Raw genomic sequence first — 11,870 nt, 5'->3', positions numbered from 1 at the left:
ACCTATATGTGGATATATATAAATGTCTTTCTCTATATATTACATGTTCATCTACCAGTAAAATAGCTGTTTTGAGTTGAGATCATAGTGAAACATTAAGAGAAAGAACCATGCATGCCTATTCCCGCCTCTTTCGGAGCATGCATGCAATGTGTTCGGAAATTTGTCACTCAACAAAGGCAATCATAAATCAGAGGCAGAAATGTGGGGCTGAAACAAGGGACCTTAATTTAATAGGGGATGTGGTCTTTTTTATTGTTTCTTTTTTGGGGGGGAAAGGGGCAGTTTTCCAATTTTCCTTGATTTTCAATAAGAATATCTCTGCTGTGTACATGTTATATACAAAGCAATTAAGCTGATCGATGATTGCGTTGAAGCACCTTTTGGCAGACATGTTTAGCACATCTATGTTTTATATAAGGCTTTCTTCAACTAGTTAATACTAAATTAACACATCCAAATCTATCCACGGATTTTAGGAACTTAAAATGAACCAATTAATGACCAATGTAAAGTGAGGCCTCCTTCCACAAAAGCGTCATGTGTTGGATGCAGCCTTTTGTGAACATCATCATGACCATACCTTCTACCAGAGGCAGAGGGTTAATTTTCCAACTATCTTCATGCATTCTATTATATATTTAGTTAAACATTTTTTATGAATAATAAAATTGTTGTAGTATTAATTATCGTTCTGTAAAAAAAATTCTAGTATCGTGCAAAACTTATAATAAAAATATTTAAAAACTCTTAATTATATTATACATTTAATAGGACTTCTCGTGCAAAAGTAATTATTTTCATGTATATATATAGTGTAACTTTAACTTAAATGGCCATAGGTCAAACCAAGTTTGCAATATTTGGACGGTGGACAAGGCATTTACTATGCTGTAACTACTCCCTGTGATGATTAATCTGCCTCTTTTTGCAGTTATATGCTCAATGTAGCCACATAAAGAGGAAACCAGTTGTAGAATTGGATGCGATATAGTATAAAGAACGACCGCATGATTACATCAATTATCTAAAGAATATATGCACCATCGGAAACATATATAGCTCTCTTCATGATTGACAATAATCATTTTTTACTGTTTCAAAACTAGTTGATTAATTAGCTTTTCCTCTTATTCCGGATGTAAAACATTTCTTTACACCTGAATTTTATACTTCTTTTTTCCCAATGAAATTTGTAGTCTATTGATCATAGCTAACCTAGTCCCCCCATTACTTTGTGGTGCCCAACTTTATTTGACATGGGGTAAGGGTAATAATTCAATGCTCATAATTAATTGAAGTATCTTATAAAAATAAAAACGTAAGCATGACTGTATGATGAGAAGCTATAAAGAAATGGTTGTGTAATAAAAAAAACAATTTAAGTGAAACTTTCGTGATGATAAATTATTTATATCTACAGTCGTAAGTAGTTACTGAAATTTGTGACGTTTTAACCATAAAAACTAAGAAGTACTATAGTATCTTCTTCTGTTAAAGTTTTATTTATAGAAAAAAAGAACACTAAACAAATTTCTTTTTTTGAATCGTACTTATCTGCAAAGGCTAATCTAAATCCCATGCATTAAAATAAAGAGCTTATTGAGACACGTTTCCGATTTTCACTGTTAAGATGTTTTGTGTTTGGTGGACTAAAAGGACAAGAAAAATATAATTAATTGTTCTGGTTAAAAGGAAAATCATCGAAAGAGATTTTAAGATGTATATGTGTAAGTGCAACTGTATAACATAATGAAACGAAGTCGTTTAGGATTTGGCTTCCACCAAACTTCACGTTTGATTTAAGATTTGGAACGTTTCGTCAATTGCCCGGAACAAAAGAGGAACCGCCACGTGTCACCGAAATGATAGCTGCTTTTTTTAAGAAAAGAAAATTCAAAGAAAAAGTCTCAGACGCTGACGTGTCCACATTTATGACTCTTTTCTAAACTCGCAGCTGCTCTTCCCTCTCTCTTTTCGCTGTTTCGTTCTCTACTGTGTCTTCCTCTTCCATTTTCATTCTCTCTGATTTTTGTTCTGAGATTATTAGGTTACTTTTTCTTTACTTAGAAATCAAAGGCAGAACTTCGCTGGTACGTTCCTTTTCATGCTTCACGCTTCACTGTTGAATTTTCTTCCAATACTCGAATGTTTCTCACTCAGTTTTGCTGAAGAATTCTGTGGAATCACATTCCTGTTTCACTTTTGCTTTTTTTTTTTTTAACTATCGGAGAATTGAATGATCTCGATGCTTTTTTGCTTTTCTGGAAAATTCAAGATTCTCATTCTTTGAGAATTTTAGCTTAGCAAAGCTATTTATTTAGCCAATATGGAAACTCTCAAACTCAACTCTCAAACTTACAGTAAAAATTGAAGAAATTGATTGATTTGTTATTCCTTTATTATTGTTGTTGTTATTTTGGCAGGCTAAGGTTGAGTTAGCAGTAATTCCTTTCCATAGCAAATTTTGTGAAATTCTAAGTTTGTAATTATTTTCCTTGATGAGGCTAATAATACTGATGATGTTGATGATGATGATAGCAGGGAGAGCAATGGTGACAGCAAAAGTGATTCAAATCCATGGAAATGTAAGGACTATTTCTGAGTCTCTTTGATTTTCCCATCTGGTATGCAAATTTTAGTGCATTTGAGTTAGATGGGTTGAAAAGATCTTTGTGCTTGTTATAAAACTAAATTAGAAATGGCAGTTGCTGGTGTGCATAATGTGACTGTGCTCGAATCTACTTTCCTAAGGGAATCCCATTCCCAGCCATCTGGGAGGCAAGGAGATGGAGGGAGGGGAGGCACCCGGTCACCTTCGGTCTTGCAAATGTGGCGAGAGATTGAAGATGAGCAGGTAGTCAGACAAGTTCAAGGAAGACCCGGGGAGGTACAAAGGAGTGATGGGTTGGTTGTGGACCTCTCACAGGAAAATTTGCCCGACAGCAGCAACCAGAGGGAAGAGCATATGATAGAGGATGCAGTTTTGGGTGAGAATGATTCTGAAACCTGGTCACAAAGTCAGAATGAGTTCCATGATGAACAGGAGGAATTAAACAATTCTAGCCGTGAAAACTCCTCTGATTTTGGAGTAGTTGAAAGGGAAAGAGTGAGGCAAATATTCAGGGAATGGATGAATAGTGGTTCTAGGGATCATGCATCAAATCATTCCCAAGGAAATAATTCAAGGGGAGAATGGCTTGGGGAAACTGAGCAGGAAAGGGTGAGTGCCATAAGGGAGTGGGTACAGATGAGCAGCCAGCAGAGAGGCGTTTCTTCTGGGGAAAGTAGGGAAGAACAATCTTCTGAAATTGGTACCCAAATCGAATGCGTTCGTGATGGATTTGTTGTTAATCAGAATGAGGGCCAACACCAAACTGAGCATACACGGCGGGGAATCCGTAAATTACGTGGTCGACAGGTGTTTCTTGATATGCTTAAGAAAGCTGAGATGGAAAGGCAAAGAGAAGTTCAAGAATTGTTGAACCATCGAGTTGTATCTCATTTTCCCCATCGCAATCGCATACAGGTTTGCCTGTTAAATGGTTCATTTCTTGTAGGCCATATTTCTTTACTTTTCCGGTACCATACGCGCATAATGTGTGAGCATTGGATCTTTTTTTCCCCATATAATGAGTAGAATATTTGCTTCAGTTGAGTTAGAGTGTTAGAAGGCATTCTTAAGTGAATTTGAACTGTAATGATTTTAGGGGAACTTGTAATTATTGGTTTTATTTTTATGCTCAAATTTGTTGAGGAACATGAAGTTTAATGATTTCATCACATGCATAGTGAATGGAGAACTGTACTACACAATATAGAATAGAAAAAATCCTAGAATCTGGAAAGCTATAATTGAGAAAACCTTGGAAAGAAGTGGGAAATACTATAAATTTGAGTCCATTTGAACCAAGAATCTAAAATATAGGACTTGGTTTGAATCTAAGCTTTGCTCTTGCAATTGATGATTGTTTGTTAAAATATTTTCAGGCCTTGCTTAGAGGCAGGTTCTTGAGAAATGACAGATCGATTGATAATAACAAGTCCACTTCCATTGCAGAAAGTGAATTAGGCTTATTGAGACAAAAGCAGACTGTATCAGGTCTAAGGTATGCAGTTCATATTGCCATTTAAGTTGAGAATAAACTAAATATTGATTTTATGTGGAGTCTTCTGGATTTCCTTCTTGCTCACTTAACTTTTTCTATTATCACCTAATTTTCTTTTATTTTACTTAAATAGGTCAAACATCTTGTGTTGACTTTCTTTTCTATTTTGAATCCATACATCTGACGTGTACTGAGATTCTGCTATTCATTTTCCATCTTCTAAATGTCTTGTGAGTTTATTCTTGGACATATATCCTTTACACTTTCCAACCAAAAAATATAGCGGCAGATTGGTACACATCTTCTGTATTTGTTCAAACATGTGGTTGCTTGAATTTGATATAACAAAAGATAAACTTCTGCTAGTATAAGCATGTTTTAAGTGAATGAAACAGTCAAGCAAGAATAATGTAAGCATCATCTAAAATATTTTTATAACAGTATACAGAAACTATGTCATAGGCACCACACACATACTGGTTTATTTATAATCAGAGAATGATAAAATAATTACAATGAATAAGAATCCCTGCAAATTAGCTATACAGTAGTTTCCAAGCTTCCCTATTTACATCAAATCCAATCAGATCTTTAACAATTTTAATACAGTTATATAACTTCTAAATATGATGGTAAATTTGAAATGGTGATTCTTTTTGTGAACTATATTATGTTGGTAGTGTGTACTTTGCTGGAAAATGACAGACCCAGGGTTTAAGGCAACCAGTGCATGAAGATCATTTTGAAAGATGTGTTACGCCAAATGAATCTAAATTGTTATTTGTTGAAACAACCTTCTCTACCTTATTTTCCCATAAGCCAAATGAAAGTCTAACTGTTATTTGTTGCTTTAGTTTTATTGCTTAAAGCTACCAGTGCATTTTCCTTCCTCCATGTTAAATTGTTATATGTATCTGCTTTATGCCAATGATGTTAACTTCTGAACAGGGAAGGTTTCGTTTTTAGAAAGGACAATTTTGGTTGCAGTCAAGCAACCAGTAACACATCTGATACCTCATCTGAGGACGATATTGATGTTAATACTATTGAAGAAACTGGAGCTAGCAGCTCACAAGCAGTCCCAACTGTACATTCTCAACAATCTGAACCTAATAACAGGGTAAGTGACGGACTTGAGATATCAGGTGATCAGATTTGTTCACAAGGAACCATTTGTGAGAATTTAGATCGGCAAGGCTCTTCTGCTCATGTGGAAACAAGAGATTTGGAATCATCTTCTAGTACCAGGTTTGAAAGAGAAGATGGCACTGGAGGAAATGTTGATACGATGCCAACTGAAGATCCTTCTAATGGCCTTACTCAACCAAGCTTGCAAATTGAAGATACAGACCAAGGCAATATGCATGAGTTAAGTGAGGTACATACTGAGCAATCTCAGCGGGGTGATATAATTAATGATGAAAGCGATATAGTTGATGATGTAGATTTGATTGAATCTATTGCTCTGGAAGGGGAGCAACAGGAAGAAGTTATTATTGAAAATGACGGAAGTGTCTGGCATCAAAGTGTGGATGATAATCAGCTCGGTAGCACAACAAATGAATGGCCCCAAAACATATTGGGAGGTGAAGATGGAGAAAATTCTCGTATGCAGGAGCAAGAAGCCCCTGAAGTGTGGCAAGAGGATGGTGGCTTTCAAGAAGCTGTGGAAATTTGGTTAGGAGGACCATCTGATAATGAAGTAGCTCCAGTTGGTAGAATTCATGGATTTTATTTTCCTGAAGATGACAATGTATACAGTGTTGAGCTCAGGGAATTGCTAAGTAGGTATGTTGATATGATTGGAGAGTTTCAGCAAATCTCTTTTGTAAATGAAACAAGAAAATTAGAATAAATATTTATTTTCCTTTGGCAGGAGAAGTGTCTCAAACCTCCTTGGCAGCAGTTTTCGTGAAAGTCTTGACCAGTTAATACAATCATATGTTGAAAGGCAAGGTCATGCTCACGTTGAATGGGAGCTGCAAGAGACAACCCCTTCCCCCTTGGCAGAACAAGTCTCACGGCAACACAGTAGGGATCCAATAGTTAGTCCTCAGGCTACTGTTAATAGCTCACTTGACCGACCCTTGCCACCAACACCTCCGCCTCAGCCTTTATGGGATCGGCACTCACGTCATGACAATTGGTCACAGAGTGACATAAATAATCAGCGCTTAGGAATTGTGCGTTCATTTGCAGGACATAACTGCTTTTCTTTAGCTGATGTACTCTTTAGTCTTGACATTCTAGTGCTTACTTTTCCCATCTCATAATCGTGTTATTATTTTAATAATTTTCTGATTGGATTTTTCTGGCAGGAGTGGGATATTGTTAATGACTTGAGAATTGACATGGTTAGGCTACAGCAAAGGATGAATAATATGCAGAGAATGCTGGAGGCCTGTATGGATATGCAACTTGAGTTGCAACGCTCAATAAGACAAGAAGTCTCTGCAGCCCTAAATCGCTCAACTGGTTCATCAGGTCAGATTATTTTTGTCCTTTTTTATTTTATATACTTTTTCAACAGCCTATCTACCTGACTTGTAACATTATTGTTTAAGAAAAATAACTTTCCTCTATTAATAATCTTAGATGACCAAGTGGAATTCATCACAGGAATACATGACGGTGTTTCAACAGACGATAAATCTAAATGGGAATGTGTGAGGAAAGGACTTTGCTGTATATGCTGCGAAAGCAATATTGATTCTTTGTTGTACAGGTGCTATTCAGCCTCACTTTGAAAATCAGCAATTTTGTTTTGTTTGTACTTGATGTCAATCACTTACATATTGCTATTTTATTTGTCTTGCAGATGTGGGCACATGTGCACATGTTCAAAATGTGCTAATGATTTGCTCCAAAGTAGAAGAAAGTGTCCAATGTGTCAAGCACCAGTGGTGGAAGTGATACGAGCTTATTCTATACAATAGTTTTGACATTAAAGGGTCACACATATAACAGAATACAAGATCCTAACAAGTTCTATCTCCTGGACGTTTCCAGGTACGTTTATTTTAATAAATTTTTTTTCTGTTCTTGCCGGTGATTACTATATTTATGTCGAGTGCACCAATGGAAAACTTGATGTCTCTTTTTGTGGCCATGATTCTGAAATGATTAAAAAAAGTATTTTGTTTGATTTGGTTGTTTGAGTTTTTTTTCTTTCAATTCTATATTGTTATCAAAATCAGATCGGTTGTCATGTAAATTTGCTTTTTCTGTTTTCAGCGTATTGTTTGTAGGTTTCTTAATGAAGAAATAGCCGAATTTATGTGACAAGTGACGGCTCAGTTCACGCTTGGGTTATGTACTATCTAGAAAAACATTTTTTTCCCATAACTATTTGACATTTTGTTTTTGTATAGAATTGACATTTTTTCCTTATATATTTGATATTTCTTACATAAGGTACTTGTTCGTTTTGGGAATTTTGTTTTTTAAAGTTGAGAAGTTAATTTTAATGCAAACTAATGACCAACCCAAATAATAAGTAAAAAAGAAAGTGGCGAAACTCTTACTGACTATTTGGTTCGAAAGAGGGGGGAGATGTGAGGAATTTAGTTGGAGGAAAGGGGAGGGAAAGGCAAGGGAGGAGAAGGATTTTGATTAGAGATAATGTTTGGTTGAGAGGAAGAGAGGGGAGGGATTTTAATAAAGATTTATGATAGTCATTTTTTCAGTTTGGTTCACAAGTAAGGGGAGAGGTTTTAAAAATAAATTTATCTTGTATTTTTATAATTTAAAATCTCAAAACACAAGCAGATATTTTAATTATTTCAATTGAAATATTTTAAGTTTTCTTTCATTCACTTCCAAATCCTCCCAATATTAGAGGAGAACAAAAAATAGACAAGGAGCGATTTTGTTCCCTTTTATTCTCCTCTTCTAAAAATTAAATCAAATAACCAAAATTTAAAATAATCCTCTCCTTCCATTTGTTCCCTCCAACCAAATACTATGTTACAAGAGACAAGAACTTCAAAAAGCCTAATAAAAAGCCCAACCCAATAAATCGGCCCAAAACATGCTACTAACAATTATATACCTAAAAAATGAAAAGGATACTACAAGCACAATTGCTTTTGAGTACACAATGAATTAAGGGTGCTCACGTCTAAATCGAAAAAAAAAATTGAAAATCAACCCAGAAAGTTAAAAACTAAAGTTGTGCTGAGGGGGTGCACTAGTGGGTTTATTTTGACAGAAACATAAGAATATACTAGTGTGTTGTTATTATTTGTACCCCTTTTTCTATAATTTACCTCTGCTGCCTTCATATTATAGTTATTGTTAATTTTTAGTTTTTAATGACTAGTTTTTTTTTATTATGTTCTGTCCCTTTTATATTTTATTTGATTGGACATTTTACTGTATTTTTTTAAAAAAATATTTTCCCCCCACTGAACTCTTCTGGGTTCTGAATCTGCCACTGGTTTTCAATTGGTGCTTTCTGCAACCGAACCAAATTGACATTATTAACACTAATACTAATGTCAATGATGTGTGTATTATGTATACGATAGTGCGTTTTATTTTATATAAATATGCTTGTTATACTTTTTTTCTTTTACTTTGAAAATAGAAACTCTCACCCAACTTTCAAACATGTATTTGTTGATAAATGATAATTAATTTAAGATTAAGATTTAAGAGTACATGTTTAATTTAGAAAACAACAGTTCTTATGTGAGCATTGCATATTGCATATATAATTCAATATTTTTTGGTATTTAATATAATTCAATATTTGGGTCTAAACGCGTCTAATAATTGAAATTAAGGAATTAAAATATTAGTAAGGATGTGTTGGAAAAATGAATCATATTTATTGTAGTCAAACAACAAATTTTTAACCTTTAAACTTTTTGTTAAGAAATAATAAAATATATTATTACATTAACTTTAATGGTAGTCAAAGTCAACCAATGAATTTCTTAAACTAATTAATTAATTAAATTAATTGACTAAATTAATTACAAATTGAATAAAATTTCTAGTATTAATTATTTATGAAAATTATTAACTAATAGATATTTTTTATTTATTTTTACATACTTTCAACATCAAATAATAGAAATATATATAATTAATTATGATAATTAATTTCTTAAATAATAGCCATTAATTTAATTAATTGGTCAAATAAAAGTAAATTTTACCAATACAAGCATGCCAAATGAAAATATTAGAATAATTCAGTTTTCTGTTAAAATTTATTTTATTTTAATTATTTATTCTACCAATGAATTTATTAAATTAATTAATTAATTAGAAAAGGAACAAAATTGCTAGTATTAATTATTTATGAAAGTTATTAATTAATATTTTTATTGTTTTGCATAATTTCAACAACAAATAATAGAAATATATAATTAATTATGATGATTTATTTATTAAAGTATAGCCATTTAATTTAATTCATTGCTTAATTGATTAAATAAAAGAAAATTTTACCAATACAAGCATGCCTAATGATAATATTAGACTTTTTCTTTATGGTAAATATTAATTGTTAATTTTTTTTTATTAATATGAAGGATCCAACTCAAAATATTTTTCTCCTTTTCTTATTTCTTAACCATTCAACTAGTCTTGCATCTCCCAACAATATTAGACTTAGTCGGTTTTCTATTAAAATTTAATTTTTTTAATTATTTATTATTTACTATTTTTTTTAACATTATTATAGATTAATAATAAATATGTTCTTAAATTAAATGAAGATCTTTCTATTATTCAATTAATATTCTACAAATATTTTTAAAATTAGTTTTGAATATCCCAAGTAATACCAATTAAAAGGATATTTATTTCTGGTTAAATTTTACTTATTTTTTGACCTGAACTAGTCAATATATCTTTCTTTTGATGAATTGAAAGACTAAGAAAAAAAATTAAAAAATATTCTTTTACAACAGCAAAACAAAATTACAAGTTGTGTTCATAACATTAGTTATTAGGAGGGTGTTCATAATATTAGGAGGTTGTTGATGAAGAATAAAACTCTCCTCTCATGAGGCCACAATCTTTGCAAGCATGTCATCTCCACATCATCTTATTGTACCAACTGGGTAGTATTTAGTAAAATTAATCATTGAGTTACATTAGTAATTTATAATTTCAAAATTTTTAGTTAATTTTATATTCTCATTTTTAAAAAAATTATATTTTACTAAAAATAAAAATTAATAATGTAATAAATAAAATAAAATGTAATATTAATGGGTAACTTTTTTAAAAAAATAATGTAATATAAAAAAAATGTTTGTTTAAAAACTCAAAAAAAGGAAGAAACAAAAAGTTTTTATTAATTTTTACTCTTCTCATTATCACAATGTTTGAAAAAAAAAAAACTATTATAAGTTAACGAAATAAATTCGTTTATTAAATAGTTTATTATTTTAATCAATCAGAGTTTAATTCAAACCAATACATAGTACTCCCTCATATATCTGACCTTTTGTTTTTATCCAATTCATTTATTTTACTTTGATAGATATTTGGGTACCACATGTCTTTTCTCTTTTCCTTGTATAATCATTACAAAAAGAAAAAAAATCCATTTATTAATGATTTGTTATTAGATTTATTTTTGTTGGTATAGTTTTTATTTAATAAAATTAAACTGTTATAAATATTATAACTCAATATCAATATTAAGATAACCAAAAAAAAAATTAATATCATGATAGAGTATATAAAAAAATATTTTTGTTAGTATAAAAAAATAATATATATTATCATTACGTACATAATATTATTAGTATATTTTTTTACTATTAATGTATTTAATGGTTTAATTTCTGTTAGAGAAAATAGTTATTAGTAGAGGCTAAGAATATGTTTGGTAAAATTAATTGGAAGTTAAAAAGTTACCTGATAGTTGAATATGAAAAATTAATTTATTAAATTATAATTATTTAATAAAATTAGTTGTTAAAATAAATGAAAAGTGTAAAATAACAAAAAAATAATAAATCATGATTTATTTTAAAAAATAATATCAAAAGTTAAAATATCAAAAGTTAGAAGTCAACATTTCAAAAGATGTTATCTCAAATAGTATTTTAAAAAAGGCTAGAAACTAATAAAAAAATTATTAAAAAACTTATTTATTAAATAATTAAACAAACTTTTCTAGTTACGAAACAACTAAAATATTTTGTTAAATATAGTCTAATCAACCAATAAAATATTCCAAATGAAGGCATTTTTTGGTAGTTTTTTACCCTAATCGTTGATGTAAATTAAATCCAGGAGAGTTTTGAGGTTAAACATTTTACATTAGTTCCATTATGAGATTTTTTTTCTTAATTATGTTTGAGTGTTAGCAGAGAAAGAAAATAAAAAAAAATGAAAAGAACGTGCAGACGGTTAAGCTTCAAAATTTATTTTGGAAATATGTGCAATCCTCTAAAATCTTCAAATTTAAAGAACTAAGAATATTTATCAATTTTGGAAGATTCTTCAAAAAATAATTTGAAAGATTCCTTGAGCCTACCCCTTTCATTTTAACTGATTTTTTTCATCCCTTACTAGACGTTTTAAATATGATGCCTTAGACGAATAGATTGTGCTAACTGTTTAATACCAAAACTAAGTTAGGATTAATATAGAATAGAGTAGAATGAAATTATGAAATAGAAAGATATTACATGGTAAAATAAAATGAAACAATATGCAGACTTAGCGTAATATTTAGTTTACTTGATTTTGATATCTTAGACATTAGACAGTGATACGATAATAATCAGG

At 31.0% G+C, this 11,870-nt stretch overlaps 1 protein-coding gene across 16 annotated transcripts in view; it reads left to right on the top strand.

The window, feature by feature from the left end:
* Nucleotides 1-1,754: 1,754 nt before the first annotated feature.
* LOC100803851 (uncharacterized) overlaps nucleotides 1,755-11,870 on the top strand; it is an 11,595-nt gene continuing 1,479 nt past the window's right edge. Inside the window, exons 1-10 of one of the 16 annotated variants that reach the window (XM_041008488.1) lie at nucleotides 1,755-2,093; nucleotides 2,545-2,588; nucleotides 2,755-3,529; nucleotides 3,991-4,109; nucleotides 5,058-5,897; nucleotides 5,986-6,292; nucleotides 6,428-6,593; nucleotides 6,705-6,834; nucleotides 6,928-7,118; nucleotides 7,344-7,519. In XM_041008488.1, the coding sequence (XP_040864422.1) occupies nucleotides 2,581-2,588; nucleotides 2,755-3,529; nucleotides 3,991-4,109; nucleotides 5,058-5,897; nucleotides 5,986-6,292; nucleotides 6,428-6,593; nucleotides 6,705-6,834; nucleotides 6,928-7,045 (2,463 nt within the window). In that variant the 5' untranslated portion in view covers nucleotides 1,755-2,093; nucleotides 2,545-2,580 and the 3' untranslated portion in view covers nucleotides 7,046-7,118; nucleotides 7,344-7,519. Of the gene's footprint in view, nucleotides 2,094-2,541; nucleotides 3,530-3,990; nucleotides 4,110-5,057; nucleotides 5,898-5,985; nucleotides 6,335-6,427; nucleotides 6,594-6,704; nucleotides 6,835-6,927; nucleotides 7,119-7,343; nucleotides 7,520-11,870 lie in introns of those variants that run through there. The other 15 variants (XM_041008490.1, XM_041008489.1, XM_006594891.4 and 12 more) reach the window with 15 other exon arrangements.

The sequence above is a fragment of the Glycine max genome, chromosome 13, assembly GCF_000004515.6.
Source record: "Glycine max cultivar Williams 82 chromosome 13, Glycine_max_v4.0, whole genome shotgun sequence".
Taxonomy (NCBI): Eukaryota; Viridiplantae; Streptophyta; class Magnoliopsida; order Fabales; family Fabaceae; genus Glycine; species Glycine max.
Note: the sequence above shows the minus strand (reverse complement) of the source record. Positions and strands in the feature narration are given on the sequence as shown.